Below are 23,402 nucleotides of genomic sequence, written 5' to 3' on the forward strand. Positions count from 1 at the left end.
TTGTTTTCTACTACCTTCATTTATAATCTCTCTCTCTCACACACACACACACACGATACTTTGCTTTCTTACTCCAAGTGCTCTAAAAAAATATTCAATCCTTTACAGTTTGAATCTTTTTTTATTTTTTATTATTACGACACTTTATCGAAAGGTAAAGCTATTGTCGGCAAACCGCCAGTGCACTCAGGCTAGCGCTGCCTCTAGGGCGTTGTCGATTGCGTTCCTCCCGAAGTTGGACTTCCCTTGCAGATCAAGGTTCAAGGTAAGTGAACCTTTCAGCTGAAAATCAGCCGAGTCTTGGGCACTGGGCGCCTTCTTACCACCTCCGACGCTCGAGTCATCGGATTTCTCTTCGACCAACAGCCCACGCATGATGTACTGATAGAGACTGCCTAGCTTCTCAAGCCTATCATAGAGCTGAGCCGAGTCACTGGCGTTGGTGGGCTCCTTCGATTCATCAGAGGAGCTGCTACTGCTATCGCTGTTGGCGTCGTCATTGCTATTCGTTTTCTCACTGCTCCAATCCCCGTCTTGGCTCAAAATTTTCGGGACGAGGTTTTCAACAATGGACAATACTTTGAGTATGTCCTCTGCGGTCAAGTCGGGCTCGTGGAAGGCGCTGTAAACCGCCTGGACAGCGCGCCTCGCTTGCGCACCGATATCATCATGTCTGAAAACGTACCCCTTGAGCATCGCCATCAGTTGCCCCAGCTTCACTCGCACGTCTTGTTGCTTCCCATCGGCTTCGCCTCGAAGCCCCGGATGCTGCTTCGCCATGCTGAGCAACTTGTTGTACGTGCGTACTCTCTTCTGAAAGTAGTTTTCCTCTGGTTTCTCGTTGGGTGAAATGAGGTGATCGAACATCCTATTCAGAGCCAGAAGTCTACGTTGGTAGCTTTCCACCATTTCACCGGTGATACTCTGGCCCTCTGGGTCACTAGCGATCTTGTTTTCGTCTCCAGAGGCTACATTATCCGACACCTTATCGACCAAGCTTGTCGGAAACAATTTCTGGTCGTTGAGCTCTGCTGCCGCCTTGAACGTAGAGGGTTTGTAATCGACGACGTACCTTTGAATTCCACCTAGCGCCTCCGGACTCAAGTCTTCAATCCTTCGTTCGGCGTTCTTCTGGTCCCGAAGTTGGTCCCTCAAAGCTCGTCTTACATAGCTCCTTTTCGGTGCTTGCTGCGGCCCAGTCTTCTGGCCAGGACTACTTGGGCCCACGTTCTGTTTGACGCCACCAGAGCCCGAGGTCGCATAGCCCTTGTTATAGTAACCGGGATTGAAGGTACAACAGTACCAAGGATAATAGTACCTGTTGTTGTAATAGTAGTAGTTGGGATAACTTCCCCCACCTTGGCCACCGTATGGGTACGAGCTACTACCCGTGTATTTCCCAGTGGAATATCCGCCGGAGTAAGGGTAATTGTACGCACTGCCACCGTACGAAGGATAGTTTGGATAGCTGGTCGGGTATCCTGATCCGTAATACCCTCCGTAGGAAGGATAGCTTGTATAACTGCTCGGATATCTTGATCCGTAGCTGCCGCCGTAGTATGGATAACTTGGAGAGCTAATCGGGTACCCTGATCCATAGTAGCCGCCCCCGTAGTAGTTAGGATAACTGCTACCATAAGAAGAGTAAACAGGGTAAGGGTAGCTAGGATAACTGGCAGGAGGGCTTAAATTGCTGGTCCCGTAAGAAGGATAGCCTCCAGAAGCACCACCGTAGCTACTAGGATACCACTGGCCTCCGTAGTACGCCCCCGGTCCCGAAGGATAACCCTGGCTGTAACCACCGTATCCGTACCCGCTATAATACGGGTACCCACTCCCGTAGTAAGGGTAACCTCTTCCGTAGCTAGGAGGGTATCCTCCAGTGCTGCCACCGCCAGAAGGGTAACCGGGACCGTAGCCTGGGTGTGTGGGGCTCTTCCGGTAGTAGCCCACGGCGATGTAGTAGGGTTGCCAACCGTTGCCACCATAGTAGGGATGAACAGATCCGTAGCCTGTGCTTGGAGGAACTACACTCGTGGGCCAGTAGTTCGAAGAGCTACCGCTGGGTTCGAATGACGGGCTCCTCTGGAAACCCTTCCACCAATCGTACGTGGATGTGGGAGGACGGTAGCTTGGACGATGGTACCATCCGGGCGGCTGCGCTGCCCCTGGTGTGTACTGGTGAGTTGGGTAGCGGTTCCAGTTGGTCGGATTGTAGCCTCCTTGCGGTGGTCTGTATGAAGGCGGGTAGTAGGAGTGGTTCGGGTTCAGCATTGACGGCGTCGGGACTGGAGGAGTCCCTTTTGAGGGTGGGGTTGGAGTGACCGGAACGACCGTTGTCGTTTCGGTGGCATCCGTAGGGACGGAGTCTTGATCTTGAGCGAACGTCTTTGCAATGCAGATGAGCGTGGCTGTGGAAAAAATTGATGTTGGTGAGAATCTACCCGCGTGATCGTACCTCAAAGTAAGTATACGTCACAATCAAGTTTCAAGGTAAAAAAAAAATAAAAAATAAAATGGCGAGCTCGTAGACGGTTTGCATTCCGTGAAACGGCACATTACACTCACCATGTTACTAATTGCTGAATCATTATTCCAAATCGCATATCGACTGATGTGTAAACCTATCCGTACAAGGGGGGGGGGGGGGGGGGGGGGCGGGGGGGGGAATCAAGCCTCCAGCTTCAACCCTTTTTTGGACGTATGTATGTAGCTTTAGCCGACATGACATTGAAAAAGAAATAAACTGCAAGCGACTATATTCCTTTTCATTTCAAGAACTGCAGTAAAAAAAAAAAAAAAAATCTTGCCCCTTGTTGAAATTGACTAATTTCCCCCTCTTTGTGGACAATTAAATTAAGATATATGTAACTGCATTTTAGATTAGATATGCGTTATCTCATTAAGACGCTCGCGTTTCAAACTTCAAAACCATCGCTCCTTCCTCCGACTACCAAATCTTGTAAAAACAGCTCGTCGCCCCCCCCCCCCCCCCCCCCCCCCACCCCCCCCCCCTGGCTTGAACAATGCACAGAACTTTTTTTTTTCTTGAGATGAAAACGAGTATAGTTCGAATAGAAGAAAGATGAAAACTAGAACCGTATAATATCTGAGCGACGTCAACTACCCACCTAGCAGAACTGTGCTGGACGGCAGTGTAGGTACCATGATGCCGTTTCCTGGTACAGCCGAGCGCAGACTGAATAGCCGAGAGAGCTCCAAGACTCGAGAATTTTTATCTAACACCATCTGGCCTATCGGCAAACACGGCCAGCTCCACATTTCCTCGTTTTTATTTCTATTCTGTTTACGCTACTCTTTTCCTCGAGGCTTCTGTGCACACATTTCGTGACAGCGGCACCGCCAACAGCCACGTGATTCTGTGTCCCAGTTGCTTATTGGTCGAGGTCAAAACGACGCTACTTTTGTTCTCCGTAAACTGTCGTGGAAATTATACCTGCAAGCAACGTCACAACACTGATATTTGAACGCTCTGGAAACCATACTAACCGCAGCCGACATGCGCTTTTACAGAGTGTATAGTGACGTCTTGGTCATCCGATCGGGTGTCTCAGACACGAGTGCATATGACAGTTTACAGCCCGAAGTATATTTACATATTCGCTTCGTCAAGCAACTGTGACACTCGTTGTACCCAGGAATGTCTACCCTAAGCCAGACACACATCGAAGTACGAGAGTTCCTTAGTTCCCGTACAGTTCCCGCCTTCAGTGGGCGTTGCGTGTGACTTCAGATAGATGGCGCTTCAATCAGTATCATGTCCGTCAAGTAAATTTAGTCGAATCGTAGGAGTCCCTTGGTCTCCTGCATAACGGGGAGAGGGCGAAAGAGCCGGGTCAGCCGGGCCAAGTCAAACACCACGACTTCACGAGAGAGCGTTGATTGTGTCCGAGCTGAGTTTGTTCAGGGGGGCTACGGTTCAGGCTGGCTGTGAAGCCTTTCGCTTGCTTGGCAACGAGACGGGGGAAATTTGGGGTGCCAAAAAGTATCATCGTTCATCATCTCAGCCTGTCTTGCTTGCTCCTCTGTCAACGCGCAGAACAGCTGAAGCTCTGAAATGCATCGTGTTTGCTTTTAAACGCGGCGTGTGTTCATGAAAAAGGCTCCAGTGGATCTCGCCAGTGCATTGGAGTGAACAAGGTTTTCAAACTTTAGCGGCGAAAAATTTGGATATACGTATGAAATGTATTTATCCTTTCAAAAAAAAAAAAAAGGCAGAGCTTGCCGGAAAATAAAAGTATGCTGAGAATTTCTTTTTATGCATTCTTAGCGCTGTTTTGTGCCCCGCGAAGAAGGCAGCCTTGATGACGTCATGTTGCCAGGTCACGCGACATCGCCACGTCATGTCGAGTGACACCGTCATGTGACACTGACGTCGAATGGTCACCTGAGGCCCACGGGCCTCAGGTGATCGTTCGAAACATTCGAACAGCTCAAATTTATTTAAGATTCAAGTTTGAAAAAATCGTACAAGTTTGAAGAGGTCGAAAGAAGTCCTTGAACTTCACGGAAGCAGATCACACTCCGCAATTTCAAACTGCTTCCATGTAACTAAAAAAACACGAAATGTCTTACAATTTAACGTTGCCCATTTCTCTTATGCTATGAGTATACTCCTTCCCAGTGCTGTGGTACTGACGGTACCAAGTGTATTACTCGCTATTTGTCGTAGCTTATCAAACAAGCGTTGAACTGGTTGAACCGTTCTTCGAAAAGCCCCAAGGGTCAGGTGAACGTACTTCTGACTTATTCGCAAACTAGTAGCAATCCGATCGAACGTGTCCTAAATACAATGTTGGCACGAGAGGCGTCGTGCACGACGACGACGCATACACATAAAGGCATCCAGACTCCCAGAAATTTTTTAGTCGCTCTGGGGGTTTATTTTTGGCGGAATGACCCGTGGCATGGAGAAAACACTGAACACAGGCAGAGCACCCGACATATTAGTCAAGGTTGAGGCGAACGCAACCATTACTGGATTACCAGGCCAGCTGATCAGGTCACTACCGGTTGTTACAGGGCTAACCATATTGGTGCTGTCCGGCACTTTTCTTCTTCGATCAATGGAGATATTGGCCGCTCTCAAATGCAGCCGGTTACTAATGCTAACGAAGCAAGCGCCGATGCAGCGTTCGCTATATACGCATCAGAGTCGCGCTCCGCGCCCTCCTTTCCTTGATGCGAGGACAGTGGCGTAGCCAGGAATTATTCTGGGGGGGGAGGGGGGGGGGGGGCTATGTCCCATCTTCGTGTGTAGTAGTCGATGCAGTACAATCCACGGGTACGAACACAGCCGTCCCCAACTTCCTGGCTGGCTGGAACAATTCGGTAGTCATCCAATATTTGTCTCCCTTTACTAAAAAAAAAAGGTGCTGATTTCGGGAGGGGGTTTGACCCTTCAAACCACCCCCAGCCTACGCCGCTGCGCGAAGGAATCGGTGCCTTGCATTCAAAAATACGATGAACGCCCCCCAGTGAAGCGCCTCGGTTGAATTTCAAGCCTGCAAATCAGGGATCTGTTGGCCCAGAGGTTACCTCGGGGCAACCTACGGAGTTGTGCGCGGAAGAGGCTCTGTGCGGAAGTTGAAAGAAAAAGCTTTGAGGGGTGCGAGGTGCAAAGTGATCATTTAGCGCTTTACAAACGAGTCGTTTGTGGCACGATCAGCTAAGTAAGACTCTAGGTGCAACTTCAACTCCATTTCACACATTGACATCTTGTGTTATTTATATTTGATGCCTTGAACTTATGGGAGTGAACTTGGTTCGAACTTTGTCGAACTTTTGTTCGAAGTTCGACGAACGTTTGAAACTCAGCAGGGTCGAAAGTGTAAAAAAATCGTCGAATTTCTTAGCGTAATAAGTTCGAAAGTTCGAAAGTGTCGAATTTCTCAGCGCCATAATTTCCAAAGTTCGAAAATCGTCAAATTTTTATGTAATAAGTTTGACGTTTCGGAACGTCGCGAACCTTTCGAACCTCTTTGTTTGATCTTCGAACCTTAGGTTCGCAAAAGGTTCGCGGCATCTCAAGTAGATTCTGAACGCAAACTAACCCGCTAACCATGTAAACAAGAAAAAGTTGTTCCAGGGTCCTCAACAGGCATACAAAATAGTCCAAATAAATCATTTTGTCCTCATGTACCAAGGTGCATGCAGCGAGTGGACTTTTGTTCTTAGCTGTGGTAAAAATTAACGTCGGATCGCACCGCCGCGCGAAAGCACCAACGACATCAACGGCTGTCATGATTACGCAGCTCTTCACGCTTTAGTCTGAGCACGTGGTCTAGGGTGTAGTTACACGCGCTGCACTAAAACTTTTTATAAAACAAAAAGAAAAAGGAAACAAATCAGACTTCGCACGTGTACCTACAGAGACGTTAAAGGGCCCATGAAACGAATTTTTGTCTGGGATAAATGAATTTAGATTGAGATTTTGCCATTAACATATCGTTTAGTGGGTCAGAAGGAAGAAGGTAGAAAGTCAAAAGCCTGATTTTCGGTTGCAAAAATTTGAAAACACAGCGGACAATTTCGTACCTCCTTCCCTTCGGAAACTCTCTGCCTTTCCCAAAAGCGCGCCACCGGGTCCAAACGCACGTAACACGACACCAGCCCTCACTTAGTCCCTTCAACCCTGAGCTGACAGCGCGGCGGAAGCTATGTGCTTGCCGAACCAATCAGCCGCCTCCCTTTCATCACCTGCCCTCATTCTCTGCAGGTTGGTATTCGCGAGGGAGCGTGATCACGTGGCAAAAGTGTGGCTGGCACAACAAGCACGTAGCTCCCACAGCACTGTCAGCTTCGGTGTGAACAGAGTGGGGAAAGCAACTTTTTTTTCCGAGTTCTGAGCGACGGGCTAATCTTCTAGGAGGAGAATGGCGGTGGGCCAGGTACACAAACGAGGGTCCGTCTTCTTGAACTATTCCGTACAATGCGTGATTTGTGAGTTGAGAGGGAAAGCTAAGCAGGAAAAAGTCGAAAAATCTATTCACGAACCCTTTAAATAGTCCGTCGATCAGAAAACGTTTATATTAAAAAGGAAAAGGTCGAACTTTTCGTATACAGACAATGATAACAGTAAGAAAACAAAAGGAACAAAAAGGTAAGCGCTATTGTGCAGGAGACCGAACTATATATGGTGCGCTTTATCGGGCGGTTTTTATAGCCTCACTTTCTTTGCAGTGTGGAGTGAATATAGATTTCACATTAATGGCTAGGTGGCGAAAGCTACCGCCCGATCCAAAGGGCTCAGCCGGATTCATCCATCCATCCATCCATGTCCTCAACAACGTTGGTCCCCACAGCATAACAAAGAAATTGAACTTTGCCTAGCGCGGTCTTGGCACGAGCGCGTCGCTTTGACCAGTGCCTTGGTCGCACGAGGAGCGGCCTTCGAATCGTCATCTTCGATTTCTCTGGTCAAAAATGAACAAGAAAATTCAGTTTGTTGTCCCCACAGCTGAAGCTTACCGCTATAGACGTGACTGGATTCGATCTCCTCCCCAATATTAGCGCTATCGAGTGCTAGGGTGCCTCAATGTCCTTCTGTTTGTGGTGGTGCCTGGGTGGTGCCACCCTTTGTACCCGATGCGGACAGCACACACTCACGGCAAAAATACAAAGAAATCGTCGAAAACAAAATGTCGCCATAGCATCGATAGCACCACGAGGGCGTGCAGGGACGCGCTTCAGAACAAAAAATAAATAAAATAAAAAATAAGCGTTCGGAACAAAATGGCGAGATGTCATCACCCACGGAAAGGCACCCTATCCAGTGCTTCTATTAGTGCGTGTAACTTCACAAATTCCACGTGGAGCGAAAGCCCGCGCTGCAGAACCAACCTGCAGCGATTCTGGATGCCCAACCCCTGCCTGCTTCGATGAACATCGTACCAGAGTCATCTGGAGGGATAGTTGGTTTAAAGGGACACTGACAGGGCATTTATGGTGTCCAGGGTTTTTATTTCTACATGACACATGAGAACCCAAAAACCCAGAACAAAATTTGCGGCTCGAAATTTGTTTTCTATCCACCCGAAAACCGCCGATAGAGAACTGGCCGGCTTGAGTTGCGCTCACACTCTTCTCCGTGGTCACGTGCCGTTTTCTGTGGTTTAGAACTTTAGACACAACCACCAAAGATAATCAAAGTCACGAGTCATCGAAGGTACACACTCAATACTAAAAATAGACAGAAAATATGATACCCATTTTTTGTGGCTTCTAAAGAGCTGCACTGTTGATTGCCCGCAAGTGAGCTGCGACGCCCTTGGTGAACGTGCGTATGGATGCGTGGTCAGTTGGTGCGGGGCTGATGATCGACCGTGTGAGGGACCTCCAGAGATGAACCGCGCCAGGACCGAATGATTAAATGTGGCGGAGGGTACGGGCAAGCAGAAGCTGCAGACCTCCGGTTCTGGAACGTCGCAGATTCGCAGGGCAGGGTATCGTCGCAACTTGGCGGCGGAGGTGCAGCGGATCGCAGCTGGCTGATCGAGGAAGCTCGCTTGTGCACAGCTCTCAATAGGGTGGAGTTGAGGGTCCGAGATGGAGCCTCATGGTATGATAAACGGCACGGCGCTGCACTGACTCAAGAGAGGCAGTAAGCAGCGCACTAACACGCAGCCACGTCCAGCTACGTAGCTTGTGTTCATTTCTGAAAGAAAGTAAAAGCGCAAGTTTGCACGCGCGGCATGCCGAGTCCGTGGCGCGCCACACCATCTATTCTGAACTACTACAGCTTGGCTATCTTCAGAGATCCAGAATTAAACACGCACCATTTATGTAAACCAGCAAGCCTGCAAAGGGTGCAGCCCGTTATAAATGCGAAGTTCGCCAGCGGAAAACGCATACCGCCGTAGTAAGACGACCTCGCTCGAGTTCCGAAGAAAACGTTTTCACGTCAGTCGGGAAATTGCCAGCATCCAGCAGGACTTCGCAACTCCCATGCGCAAGCACCATGAACATAAAGGTACTCAATGATTTGGAACAGCTCGTTCGATCTTTTTGTATAGGTCCTTTCGACAAGACCACGTCAGCTGACCTGATTCGCGTCTGCGACTTGCTTAAATCTAAGGGTGCAGCGATTGAGTCTGAGCATAAGGAAGACCTGGATCGTTATTTCGTCACCCTACGCAACGCCTGCAGAGATTCTAGCCTCGAAGTCACCGGTCGTTTAAGAATTCTCGAGGTCATCGAACTACGTGCCATGAACTGGACGTGCGACGAAGAGTTCACTGAGTTTTACAAGTGCAAGATGGCGGAGCTGGAAGAACTTTCTCAAGGTCACCACAACGGCTCCTCATGCAACGTGTGGGCACATAACCAATCCCGTACACCGGGACTGCCAGCACGCAGCTTCCCACGTGTAAACCAAGGGCACAGAATACCTGAGGCATCTGGACAACTTGGAATAAGAGGTGATAGGTACCTTCCGGAAAACGATATCACTCTTTCTCACGCCAACGGGGAAATGAGTGACTTTGGGCCTTACGACAACGACGTTTCTGGACCAAAATATTACGATGATTCTTCGTCCCGAAGGAACGTTGCCATCAGAAGCATAAGGCGAGCATGTCAGAAAACAAATGAAAAGGAGGAAGGGTTCCTGTTCTCAAACACTGTGACCATCGGGAAGGATACGATCAGGATAAGTGGCAACAAAGCGGTCCTAGTAAGGACAGCTCATGTGGTTCTTGAAAAGTACTTTAGTGGACGCTTTGACTTTTCGGTAGAAGTGACACCTGAGATGCTGGCGCACGCGCCAGAACAGACTCCTCAACCATCCCCAGAAGCAGACGTCCTCTGCAACGCTCAAATTGCTTCGGACGCCAACGTAAGCCCGTCTTCGTGCGAAGGAGTGACATTGTACGAAAAGCGTCGTCTGGAAGGCAACGAAACCAAATTCCAAGATGACGACACATCCCACCAGGATGATCTGAGGAAAGCACCCACTAATTTGCCAAAGCTTCCTCAAGGGTCCGACGGTCTTCATTTGCAGGCTAATAATCCTGCTTTGGAGACCAACCCATCGTCAGAAGGTGCGTTGGGGGCTGTCGTTTGTGCCGATCCTGAACCAGAACAACCCGAGGAATCAAGATCACGTGGCTACTCGAGGTGTAAGCATTACTCCCGTAGTTTTCTCCTGGACTGCTCCCACTCGGAGTATGCAACGAAGATTCCTCCCGATTTTCCCTGTCTCGATCCCAAGGTCGCTGAGCTGATGGTCAAGCGAAAAAAGTGAAAATACGGGGCGTGAACGGAGAAAACACTTTCAGTAAGATCAGCAATGAAGTGTTATTTAGTTATGTTTGTTTTTTTTTTTCCTTCTTTTGACACAAGTCTTACTGTGAAAGTGGGTCATGTTGCAAATAAATGATTTCGCGCATGCCAGCAGGTCTTTCCCAACTGCACAGTGCCAGGATAAAATACCACGACATTTACCAAATTGCTTCCTCTTCGTTTTTCAGTTAGAAACTTAGTTAGTTAGTTAGTTAGTTAGAAAGCTGTTTTGTTTTGCTTTATGCCGCATGGCCAGGCGCCACAGGCAGGCGACATGGCGTAGTCGGTGTCTGTGTGCGCGGGGAAGGGGAGGGGGGCGCTTATGGTGTTGAATCTTTACCCCCTAAAACAATTAATTGATACACCAGTAGTGATGGACGATCTGAAAGTTTCTTGAAAGCCTTCTAAGCCATCGTGTATTTATATGCTTCGAGCTAATATCTCTATATTTCGGGCACCTAGGCATCCGTAGTATTGGCAAGGGGGGGGGGTTCGGGGTTCAACTTTTTTTTTCCAAAATGCTCTATTATCACATTTTACGTGATGAATCCTAAGCATGAGCTCTTTTGATATTGATATTTTATTCTGGCTCAGGAGAGCCGCGGTGCCGCAGAAAAGCAAGTCGGCCATAACATAAAGGCCTGCGGCACCGCGTCTAATGAAGATGCATCGGTATTCCACAGTGATGACTATGTTTAAATGGAGCTTGTGGGCGAGGGTGGTGGGATTTATTTGCTTACTTGTGCTTTCAGTGTTTAGTTGCTTTGTACAGGTGGCACACATGTGCGGCGGTGATTGCACATTTGAAAGTGCCTAGCTCAAACCAAAACTGAGCCCACCGCAGGGTGTGTTGCTGTTTGTAATGTCTTTGGTGAACAATAAACATCATATTCATACCGTGTTTCGCCTTTTCTGGGTCATGCAGTATACAGTTTTCAAATTAGACACTCCGCGCACGTGGTGCTCACTTCGCATACCGGCCACTCTGACGATAGTGCCAGTGGGAGCATTGGCTCTCCCGATTCAGACTTTTAACGCTGTTAGGAAGGAAATTCAGAGGATGAGAGCTCATCATCCGACGGAGCAGCTCTGTCAAGTAACTCTGGTCAGGAATCTGAAGCTGCTAAAATGTTGTGGAAGCGGATGCGCCAAAATAAAACAGAATGGAAGAACGGTGACAACACTGCCTGCACAGCGTGCAGGCAGTGTGCGTGCTCCCACTAAATAAATAAGAAACAAACATGTGCATTGACCCCTTTTTTAAAGTTTAGACTATCTCCTTCGGAAACAAAACCCAACCACTAAAAAACATATTGTAAACAAAAAAGTAAAAAAAAAAAAAAAAAAAAAAAAAAACTTGAATGCAAAAAGGTGAATGTACGAATTCTCGCTACTGGTGATTTTCATTGAACTCATAATTTTCATGACTTTGATGGTATTTGTTGCTAGTGCCCAGTAAGAATACGTGGTTCCGTATAACAATTTAGGAATGCATGAGGATGATTTTATTTCATATCATTTACGGTTCCGAAGAGGCGGGGTACAGCAGAGAGGCCGAAGACCCATAAGAGGTGCCCTGCAAACCCTGCAAACACCCAAATTAAGAAAAAGGGTGAGGGGGTTACTTTTTGTTTACTGTTTTTTTATGCTTGGATTGCACTTTCCAGATTTCTTCTTTTTTATTATTTTTTTTCTCCCGTTAGTAGTTAAATTACTATGCAATAAATAAAAAAAACGGTAAAAGAATTTGGAAAATGAAACAGTGAAACAAACAATACCGATGAGCGAAGCGCCATTTAATAAAACCGATGTTGAGTAAAATTTAAAATAGTCATCGAGTAGACACTCGAAACCGAAAGTGAAACAGTTCCCCCGAAAAAGTTCGCAAGCGTGCCACGCAGTTAGGTAGCGCTGCCATCGCCACCAACCATTTTCCGGTTCCGGTAGCTCTAGGCCTTTCTTTCCTTTCCAACAGTCCGTCGATATGGAGGACGTAAGTGCTCAATCGTCTCTAATCGCATGTTTTTAAACCAAATTAAGGGAACTAAAATGTTGAAACAACAACATTTTGTCCCATGTATTCATCATCGATTCATATTTAATGTTCTTATCTCGCAGATCTGTCTTTATTTCTCTTTATAATGGCACAGTGGTAGAGCGTTAGCTAGCGGCATCTAAACACCGTGCTCAACCAATGCTCAACCCCACGGAAGTGGACGTATCCACAATGAACGGTTCTCTCGCTCGAAGAGCACTTACACATCATCGTTTTTCTGTCCGCTAACAGGAAAATCAGCAAGAGTTGGCCAAGAAGAAGCGTACTTTCCGCAAGTACACCTACCGCGGTGTCGACCTGGATCAACTGCTTGACATGTCCAGGTAAGACGAAAATACCGTGTGTCCGCCTAAAGAGGCATTTCGACAGGGGTGTCGACATACAAACATGTGTGAAAGGCACACGCTTCTGTGTAAAGCCTTGTGTGACTTGCTAACGACGCAAACATCGGCTCCAGCAGGCGTATCCCCAAACGACCGAGCGCCGAAATTTTGATTGAATGAAAGCTGCCCCGATTTCTGTCTATAACACGGCGGACTTCAGTCCAAACTGCCGTGTTTGTATGTCCAACATGCGCGGGGACACGCTGAAAACATCCCACATGTTAACTTGGCATAAACTCGTGCATGTTAACTTGGCATAAACTAGTGCCTTGGAGATAATTTTTTTACTAATATGTTTAATTGTGTAAAAGTAAAAATCAATTATAATCTGTTTTAAACTTTAGCAACCACATAACTCTTGCTTGAATTGCAGACTTTATAACGCCTGAGGCTTGCAGAACGAATCTCACTGGAAACGGAGAGGTCCCGGGTTCGATACCCGGACCAGGCGGGTTTCTTTGGTCACGCACCAGTCACCTATTTATGTTTGTCCTTTGTCACTCTTGTTCCTTATCTCAAGGGATTATTTTCGTCATTCTTGTCCAGTTCACTTGCACCTTTGCATTTAATTGCATTATAATCAACCTTAAAATACAAGCCTTTCACCCTCGTTGGTGTTCGACTGGTGGCAGCTGATAAAACCTGTTTGCTCTACTGGTGTCTAACCCCTGGTTAGCTCAGTTGGTAGAGCGCTCCACGGGAAATGGAGAGGTCCCAGGTTCAATACCCGGACCAGGCAGATTTTTTTGGTCGCGCACCAGTCACCTAGCTGTGTTTAGAGATTCATGTTTGTCCTTTGTTCCCCTTCTCCAGGGATTAGTTTTGTGAATCTCAGTTATTGCAACAAGCACTATTATTTTTTAGTACGACAAATATATTAGGGACACGTCACAGATTGAGCATGATGCCGTAAATATCCTTTGTACCGCGAGTAGGCACTGCACAGAATGCTTTAGGGCCAGTCGTAAAGGCTGCTTTTTGAAATTCCATTGTATTAAAAGCGTTCATAATTAATCCCGACGTCCAATCGCAGCACACAGCTGATGGAGCTGATGCACTGCCGGGCCCGCCGGCGCTACGCCCGCGGTCTCAAGCGCAAGCCGCTGGCGCTCATCAAGAAGCTCCGGCGTGCCAAGAAGGAGTGCGGACCCCTGGAGAAGCCGGAGGTGGTGAAGACGCACCTCCGCGACATGCTGGTGGTCCCCGAAATGGTCGGCTCCATTGTGGGGGTCTACAACGGCAAGACCTTCAACCAGGTCGAAATCAAGGTACGGCCACCTCGTAAACCACGAGACGAACACGTGGCTAGTAGGCAACATCAACAAGGGCGAATGGCTATCCACTGGAATACCACAAATGCGTTCCTGATGCCGTAATTAACTGCCGACGTGTGCAGGCAAGTGACGTCTCGGCGATCGGTGTTCCGCCACTATAGAGCGGCTTCGTGTTTCAGCATCTTGTAATCGCATACTCGAGAAACAGTTTGTGCCGCGGAGCAGTCGTTTGTATGATGAGACAAAGTTTATATTCTCACGATGGTCTTCTGAAACTAATGTGAAGACTTCTTTTTGAAACTCTGACTACTTGTAAGGAAGGAGTTTGAGAGAACGAGCGTTCTCTGAGAGTGGAAAGCTAAGACGTGCATTCTTGTTGGTTGTTGCAGCCAGAGATGATCGGCCACTACCTGGGCGAGTTCAGCATCACCTACAAGCCTGTGAAGCACGGAAGGCCGGGTATCGGTGCCACACACTCATCTCGGTTCATCCCCCTGAAGTAGAGTAATAAAACGGCTGAAATGGTCTCATGGTTGTGTCGTGACTCGTCTACCACGTGTGGTCATCGAGGCTCCAGGAACCTTATCACGTGTGGTGATTGAGTGAAAGCTGGTCTACAAAATGGACTAAAATTGGTGGGCTTCAGCGGTGGTTTCATAAGGGTGGGTGCTCAGCGGCATGTGACAAGGTTTGAAGGCAAATGCGAACACTTGAGCGGAGATGGTGTCTTGCATTGAGGGTTGCCAGGTTTTGCTACTTTGCACCAAGTTGGCTACTTTTCGATGTCCTCGGATGCTTAAAGTTGAAATTGGCTACTTGCTAATGCTGGTACTTTCTCTTCGTTTGAGCCTGTGATGCAACGACGCTTTCACATTAACGTTCTGAGTGTTTTGAAGAATCTAAGCAGCAGCAGTTGGCAAAGAGCCGCACATGGATCGCGGTTCATGCCGCGTGCGTGCAGAAAAGCGGAAACAAAGTACCGTAATGAAGCCTGCTATTTGACTTGTACAAGATACAAAGATAGCTCCGAAGGTAGCTCTGCTCACCACTGGCCCATAAAGTGCCTGCATGAACTTAATTTTTATTCATATAATTTATGTAGAACTTGCTGTAACACACTTTTTCTTGTTTTCGTATTGTTACTGCAACAAAAAAAATGATTGCGTTTTTTTAGACATACCGAAAAAAATGAAGTGCCATTTGCAAGTGTTGACTACTGTATGGCTACTAAAAAGAAAAATAACCCAGTTGGCTACTTTTGGCAATTTTTTTGGCTTGTTTTTTTCTCGGATCTGGCAACCCTGTTTGCATTTTCAGAGGAAAAGATGCATTGGTGAGAAGAGAAAATTCCCGGATTTTATCACGAACCGCTCGTGCCTGGTTCAGATGGTCACCGAGCACAAAACATGTTCTAATGGGCCTTAGCATCGCAATACATGGCTTGCATACGACATCGTCCAAAGAGCACTCTGATGGCCATCGGAGAAGAGGGGAGGGAGGAGCTCCCCTCTTTCCTTTTCTCTCCCAGATTTGCCCAGACATCATTATCCTCCCCCCAGAAAATTATAGAGGATTAACCTGTCACTCAAATTTCCTACAAAAGCAGCTTCCTCCCTTTTTTATGGTGGTCAAAAGTATGTATTGTGACATCAGTGCAAGATATGTTGGCCGATGGCTTGGCAAGTACAAAGTTGAGGTATTGCAAGAATGATGCACCATTTCCCAAGCGGTAATAGCGCAAGCCCATTCTATTTCACCATCGAACTCTGCCTGATATACGAGGACTCCGAAACTAAATTCTTATCCACAGGCAGCATCGATGGATTGATGGCGTCTGGTGTTCTGTGCAGTTTTTGGATGTTTTGTTTTTTCAGCAAGCACTTCTCAGCAATACCCTTGGAGTTCTCGAAACAGGCACCACAACATGATTTTAATGCAAAAGTATTAACTGTCCCACGGGACGAAGCCGTCGTCGTCGTCTGCAACAGTTCGTAGGAGAAAAATGGCACCTAAATTCCTATTCCCAACACAGCAACGCACTGCTTCGTCGTGGAAGCTGTCGTGAAGCCAGCAGGGTTCGCCGCGCCTGTGCAGTGGGGGAGCGTGAGGTCACCGCCATGTGTGATGGGAAGACGTGGTGCACTGCTTGTAGGAATGCAAAAGCATTCCTACACGTGAGCGGTTCTAAGTGTCCTCTTTGCTACTTACTCAAAGTGCACGAGGACTTTGGTGTGGCATGCATAATGGAGGTGTTCTTTTGACTTTTTGCAGTGGTTTCTAACGCAGGAGTATCTACCAAACTAGAAAGTTCAGACACCACTTTATCGAATTCCCCTAAAAAAAGAGGAAATTGTAGCTTAAGCTTTATGGTATTCCTCTCTAGGATAGAATGCTTCAGGTTAATCAAATTCCTCATGGAGATGGACGTGCCTTCTTTTATGAGTTAAGTTCAGCGATTGAGCTTGATTGTCGGCACTTGAGCAACCACCGGGGCCGCTTCACAGAGGTATGCAGAAGTTCGCACCTTCTAAACTAGCCGAAAAAACGAGATAAACTGAGCATTTCCTACGCCCCTTTGAAGTACCCCTGGGGTGTACCGATCAGAAAACCCCCAAGCTACACTACGATCCAAGCTACACAACCTTCCAGCCAGAAACGCTCCAAAAAAATTCAACAATTAGTATACAACATTCGAATGTGCACATCGCAAACAAGCTGTCAGTCTGTTTTTCTGGTTTCATCTTAGAGTTGGAAGGTGTTAATTGAAACTACTAGTGTGGTAATAACTGCTCATTCAGAGCGTTAACACAATCAATAAACCTTGATGCTTCTGAATACCTTGTCACACTAAAACGCACAAAAGCACCAACATCATGTTTGAACTGTGTTGGTGCTTTTGTCATTCTAGAAAGAGTTGATTTAGTGGTTTTCGATAATGCTTAGTAAGTTTCTAATTGGAACCATATCTCTATTTTCACAACTTAAAAAGTTGATGAACTTTAATTAATTGGCCGACTTATCGCAGATTAGCCACTTACATAATGCATAATGTCCCCCTGGCTGTATAACTCACCTGCACAAACCGCACAAGTGTAACTTTCATGGCTTTTTTTTAAACAAATCTGTACAGCTTAAAACAAAACAAAAAAAAAAAAACCACTCTGTACATGTATTGTAGGTCACACTTCACGAAAAAGGGCTAACAACTAAGACAAACATGGTTACGTTTCTTATTTTTTTTATTTGTTCGGTAAAATTACAACAGGCTATCAAAACAATTGTATTGACCATCTCAATGGCCAAAGTGTGCTTTATATCCCAATGTTCGGAGGTTGGAGCAATCTTGAGATGCTCTTTGAACAGCACAAATGCTTGGCACTGAGCGTGTCTGCAACCAATTCTTTGCTGAGCATTACTACTCGCACCAGCTTTGTCCATCAAGAAGCACGACACCCCAAAACGCCTCCGGGTGATTTGCTCCATTCAACAAGTTTGACCGCCCAATAATAATCTGTAGCTCAGCCACAACCAAGACTGTACCCTATGACAAAATATATTTATTGCCACGACGCACTTCATCCCTTTCATTTGTACAAATCACAGAACGCCAAACCGGTTTCGCTGCCAGACATTGCAATCGCCCGAAACTAAGCAGACCCTGTGTGCAAAGTTTCGCGCATGCCACGACGTCGTAAAAAATCAACATGCGAGGCTCAACGTATCAAAAAGAAAATATTTGGGCATAATAAAGTGAGTATATTGCATGCATAGCACCACTTTCACATTACGTTAGGAAAAGGAAAAGTCTTAATCTCTTTTAAAAATGTTTTTCAAAAGAACTGCAGATGCAGTCAAATTCAGCAGACATGGCAGCACTGACGTGCCGCAACGACGCGAACAACAGTGTTTACCCCATATTTCGTAAAAATATGTCGCAACGGCGCAAACGACAACAGTGTTTGCCCCATATTTCGTAAAAATACGTTGGAATAGAAGTGTCGCGTAAAGGTGGGTAAAAATAGCTTGTTCTTGAGGTGATAAAAGCTCCTTCACAAAGTTGCCCACTTAAAAACTGCGCTATAAATTGCGAGAGCTGCCCAGCAGTGGTCCCTCGTCGTACAAATCCCTGATGACCTCTTTGAACAACTCTCTTGCGCAGTTGCGCTTCAGTTTGAGCGTGCTGGTGACAAGTCCGCTTTCGAGCAGGTTCGTCTCGGGGTGGAGGTGGAGGTTTTGTACCTGCAAACCATGTCGGCCAAGTTCATATGTGAAAGCCATGGCCAAACGCAGGTAAGTCGTCTTCGCAGAGCACTTCACTCTTTGCAACGACTGTCGCAATCTCGGAAGTTTGAGCACTTACACCAAGTACTGGTCGTACCAACAAAGACTGTTACCAGTGAACTTTTGCATTCCGGTTTACAGCCATTATCATCAATGAATTTCTAGAGTGAGCTCAACTAGTACTACAGTGCAATCCACTTATAATGATAACACATATAACAATGTATTGCTGATAACAATCAGTTTCCAGATTAGAAACGCTCAGTCTCTAGTTCAGGTAAAGTGATAATCGGTTAACATTAAAATTTTGGGTCTTCTCATTATTGTTATAAGTATGTTGCACTGTATTCACATATTCAGGGACATATCAGTATTGAAACATAACAACATTATCTAAGTCGTTAAGCCAACATACCACAAAAATTTTTTTTTTCTTGAACTGAAATATGATGCACGAGTCATACTAATATAAATATATATATATATATATCAGTGTGTCGAACCGAAAAAAATACGGGTTCGGTTACGGTTCAGGTTCAGGTAAATTAATTTTGTTCCGGTTCAGTTCCGGTTCGATTAATTCGATCCGCGAACCGGTTCGGGGCGCTGAACAGATTCGCGAACCGGTTTGACAAATGACAAATTGCAACATCAAAATAAATTACAAATAAAACATCTGAAATCAGCACATACGAAACGGGATACATCGTAGTGTAAGGCTCAGGGATTTCTACCAGGAATGGTTTCTTTATGTGTACTCAAAGGTTACCTCACCGACGTTTACGCATTCGGACTTCATCTAATTGGGTCCGACGCAGTAGCTGTAAAATCCGCGACCTCCTTACAAACCCACTTACAAGTAGAACTCGCTAACTATCCCGCCACCTCGGCGTGTAAGCAATTGAAGGAACAGTGGGGAGAAATTACAACTTTCTTTATTTGAACTAGCCTTCGGTAACTCAAATTAGACCCTTAAAGAAGTTTTCATTAAACAAGATACGAAATATGAAAAACACTTCACCGAACACAACGCCAGAAGGACGTAATAGGATAAATATTAAAATAGAAGAGTTCGCTGTCTCACAAATATGTTAGCTTCTAAGTGCCTATACGAAACCGGATGCATTATTATCAAACTCCACAGCCTTTTCTTTTCTCAATCCGATGGAAGCAAGCTTCAAGAACTCGCGCGTTCTAGAAACATGTTATGAAATGAGCACACAGCAGCATTTAGGATTTACGAGATTGTAGAAAAATGAAATCCCGTGACGCGATTTTTTTTTTTTTTTTTGCACAGCCTTTGAATTTTTTTTCTTCCGTGCAAGCCGCGAACAGCGCAATACTGGTTCCTATGTCAAGATTCATGGATGCAGCGTTTGTCAAGATTCATGGATGCAGCGTTTATGCTCCTAAGACTGAGTGGAGAAGAAAAATATGTAAGCGAGGTGTGTGTCAGTTGACGGCACTTAAAAAAACAAATGGCATTGATAGCACATTCATTGTCAACAGCGCGTGGCCAAACCGTTTTGACATGAGCCGGTAACCGTTATTTTTTTTCCGGTTCAGTTCCGGTTCGGGTTCATCGCGATAACAATATAACGGTTCAGGTTCAGTTCCGGGAAAAATACCGGTTCGGTTCCGGTTTTCGGTTCGACACCCTGATATATATATAAATATATATATATATATATATATATATATATATATATAAAGATGTCAGAAATATGCATTTGAAGTTCTCATGTAGGGGGGCAGACCTTTTTTTTTTTCTGTTCCATGTTTGGTTAGAAGACCAGCTTCCTACACAGCATCCGATTGGCTCTCTCTTCGGTGTGATTTTGTCAGCAACATTTGCTCAAACAAACATGAAGTGCATTGGGATGTCATCCAATATTAAATTAAATGCCCTAGCATCTGCAGAACAGGTGCGGCACTAGGCCTTGATTTCCGATTATTCACTTGCCACATGCAGCATGGCACATGGTTGACAACAAGTAAAAGAGAGCCCAGCGAGACATAAACACGGATTGCTCCGAGAGAAATGGCTTTTGTCATTCAATCTTTTTTTAAGGCTACATCAAACCGCAATGCTATCACGTCCGAGAGGATACAAAGATGTTTGTCGGAAGTCGGAGCCCTTCCGAGATCAACGGCAGTTGCACGTGTAACATCCGTGCGCGGCAGATAACGCACGTTTCTAAATGTTCCAGTACAAACTCCGATTGATCCATTACATACCTGATGTAAAGAGTTCAGGCCATTTGCATTACCCAGAGCTTGCATCTCAGCCAGCAGTGCCTTACGTATTTCCTGTCATAAGAGATTGCAAGAAAAGTGCACCAGCATGTAAGGCATGGCAGTATCATCACACGTCATTGATTTTGAAGTCTCTAGAATAGAATGCTTAGCCAGGTTACCTTGTTTGAGCAGAGGTCTGCAAAGCTCGCCTTCTTGTCGATTTTGCACAAGGCTGCAAGCTCCCTGATTGGCTCTTCTTGGGGTACCACTATTGCAATGGTGAAGTCCTGGAGATATGGTCAAAGAACAACAATAAGGCATTTAAACAGTTTATTAATTTGCTAGGATAGCTAGTGCATCGAATGCAATGCAGGTGGAACAGCAAGAATCAATCGTAACAACAAAGTGCAACAAATGGTTAGACAGGGCAGAAAAAAGATATCCATATTTAGTAATCCTACGACACAGTTTCACACAGGTTACAAGATCTTGTCAAAAAATGTAACCATGAAACGTGCCACAGCAGGTCATTCCGAGGAATCGGATGATGTCACAACAGAGTTTAGGTTCTTAAAAGTTGCTGGCTTTAAAGGGGTAGTGCAACGATTTTAGTGTTGAAAGAATTGGCAATTTGTATTTTTTATACTGTTTATCCAAGCACAAGTGACCAAAAACGCATCACCTTGCCTTGAAAAACTGCTATTCCGGTGCGTAATCGCAAAAAAGAAAACAAAATATCTGCCCACCTGCAGCCGCGTGTGGCGGTTAACAAAACTGACGTGCGACGTCCTCTGGGGGGATATGTGGAAGTCAACAAAACCTGTTGCCCTCCGCTGCTACACTTGCCGTCACCCCCGTGGCAAACCGCCTTTTGTGTCAATCGCTCGCCGCAACCTTCGACGATGCTAATCCTTTAAAAGTCGATAATCGCGGAGGAAGCGGCTGGGGTCTCTGAAGTGAGAACCCAAGGGAATATCACGTGATCCCCCAGAGTGCGTCACTCGAAAGGCGACGTGGAGAGTTGAGGCACTTTGACCTTCGATTTGTTTCATTTTTTTACATAAAAACTAGTGCTTGAAAGAAAATATGGCTTTCTGTGCTTTGTTCCATGGGTGACACAGATTAATTTCCTCAGTTAATTGGCCAAAGTCTGAAAATCGTTGCACCGCCCCTCTAAGAATTGTCTTGCTTGCACATTGCTTGTGCAAGAAAAGTATTTTGAAGAGCTATCTGTGCCCTCATGTTTGTGTCTTCAGCAGTGCTTCACTCAACTTGTGAGGCGAAACACAGAAAAGAAATTTAGAAAATTTGAGAGTGTAGGTGCTTTATGATGCCACATGGAAGCTAACTATAGTGCAAGTGGATAGACTCAAGTAAAGCACAAAATCTTCAGTGACTGACACAAGACATCAAGAAAAGAAAATGTGATCTACATCTACTAAACACTACCATCGGCATGAGTGTTACAAAAAACACTGACATCAGGACTTTAACTTTGCCAGGTTAAAATTGTTGCTGACTACAGTACAACTGCCCAAAAGTGAAGTCATCTGAACAAAGCACAGTGTCTAGTACATTAGGATCTTCCCTATGCTAACATCTATATACATGCGGTATTTAATTCCTCACGTCATATCACAACTTACTTTATCTCCATCGTCTCTACCATATCAGAAGTTACTACAGACTTAGCAATCTACTGCATTCTAGACACTTATTGTGCATGATTTACTAATAAGCCAATTATAGGTAGATACAACAGATATGACAGAACAAAATAATATACTATTAGTCTCATTATTCAAAGAGATACCTGAGTGGACCAGCCATCAACCAAAATGGCAGCAATGTAGTCCAGCATGCTGTAGACGCTTTCAATCCGCTCGGGTGAGATGAACTCCCCCTGTTGACAATAACGAGCAGGACATGTAAGACATTGGGTGTGCACAGATTTTCCACCTGGCACTAACCTGTGACAGCTTGAAGAAGTCCCTCTTCCGGTCAATAACTTTCAATGTGCCTTTCTGCAAAAAAAAGAAGAAAAGGTTTAGTTTGAATAAATTGCTAGATGCAGAATTGTGCCTTGTGAGGAATGCAACTAATGCTAACTCCAGTCTCGGTCTTTCGGGTATGTGATGCCAAGTCTAGCATTGCTGCGTCCTCCTTTTGTACCGTTATTTTTTTTCTTATTCTTTTTGGAGCTTTCACAGCTGGCAAAGTCTTCTTGAAGTGTCTCAGAGTCCTCTCTCCTACCTCGTTTCCTTGTCATTTTCTTTACCATTTTTTTTTTCTTTACTTTTACTCTTGCATTGTGTGGTTGGCAGGGCTCAGGGTGCAGGTGTTTGGCAGCCAACCAACTTTCTCTTAAACCTTGGCATGTTTCACCTCTAGAGACTAAATCAGAGTTAGCTTCATCAAGAATGCAATTCTGCATTGAAAAAGAAAAACAAGAGCCCATCCGACACGAAGTACCCTGCATCAATCGTCCATCCGGCCCTGCATGGTTCTCCGCGCCGTCTCGCGTTTCGCGCTCTCGTTGTCTCAAAAGTTTAGTCTCGCGTTTTTTTGTTTTTTTTTATTTTTTCATCGATAGACGCGGGCGTGTGCGGATGCTCCGACGCTAGTGTACTGGGTGCCAGCCATGTCGTCATGCTTTGAAACTAAACCACGTTTTTGCGCGGCGAAAGTTACTTTGCGAGCTGAAGCACTCGCGCGACCAGTCACCATGGTCGCGCGATGTCGGGTGTGGCCGTCCCATGTCGCTGCATATATGACGCTTTATAAACTGAAACACAAGTACTGCCGCATGTTTATCAACATTCCTGTTCTAGTTTAAATCATACGTTACTACAAAAATCCCTCTTAACT

General features: G+C 45.8%; 2 protein-coding genes across 2 annotated transcripts in view; one reads left to right on the forward strand and one right to left on the reverse strand.

Annotated features, from left to right (window-relative positions):
- Positions 1-12,217: 12,217 nt before the first annotated feature.
- LOC120844245 (40S ribosomal protein S15) lies at positions 12,218-14,545 on the forward strand. The gene is made up of 4 exons (XM_040215917.1): positions 12,218-12,295; positions 12,590-12,681; positions 13,775-14,009; positions 14,405-14,545. Exons 1-4 carry the CDS (start codon positions 12,287-12,289, stop codon positions 14,516-14,518), a joined length of 450 nt encoding a protein of 149 aa, XP_040071851.1. The 5' UTR covers positions 12,218-12,286; the 3' UTR covers positions 14,519-14,545.
- Positions 14,546-17,554: 3,009 nt separating this feature from the next.
- LOC8024620 (long-chain-fatty-acid--CoA ligase 5) overlaps positions 17,555-23,402 on the reverse strand; it is a 30,903-nt gene continuing 25,055 nt past the window's right edge. Inside the window, exons 17-21 of the mRNA XM_002406385.5 lie at positions 22,505-22,558; positions 22,348-22,437; positions 20,714-20,821; positions 20,535-20,606; positions 17,555-18,254 (exon numbers count right to left, since the gene is read on the reverse strand). Of these exons, the coding sequence (XP_002406429.3) occupies positions 18,093-18,254; positions 20,535-20,606; positions 20,714-20,821; positions 22,348-22,437; positions 22,505-22,558 (486 nt within the window). The 3' untranslated portion in view covers positions 17,555-18,092. The remainder of the gene's footprint in view (positions 18,255-20,534; positions 20,607-20,713; positions 20,822-22,347; positions 22,438-22,504; positions 22,559-23,402) is intronic.

This window comes from Ixodes scapularis, unplaced genomic scaffold, assembly GCF_016920785.2.
Source record: "Ixodes scapularis isolate PalLabHiFi unplaced genomic scaffold, ASM1692078v2 PGA_scaffold11__112_contigs__length_91849675, whole genome shotgun sequence".
In the NCBI taxonomy this organism is placed as follows: domain Eukaryota; kingdom Metazoa; phylum Arthropoda; class Arachnida; order Ixodida; family Ixodidae; genus Ixodes; species Ixodes scapularis.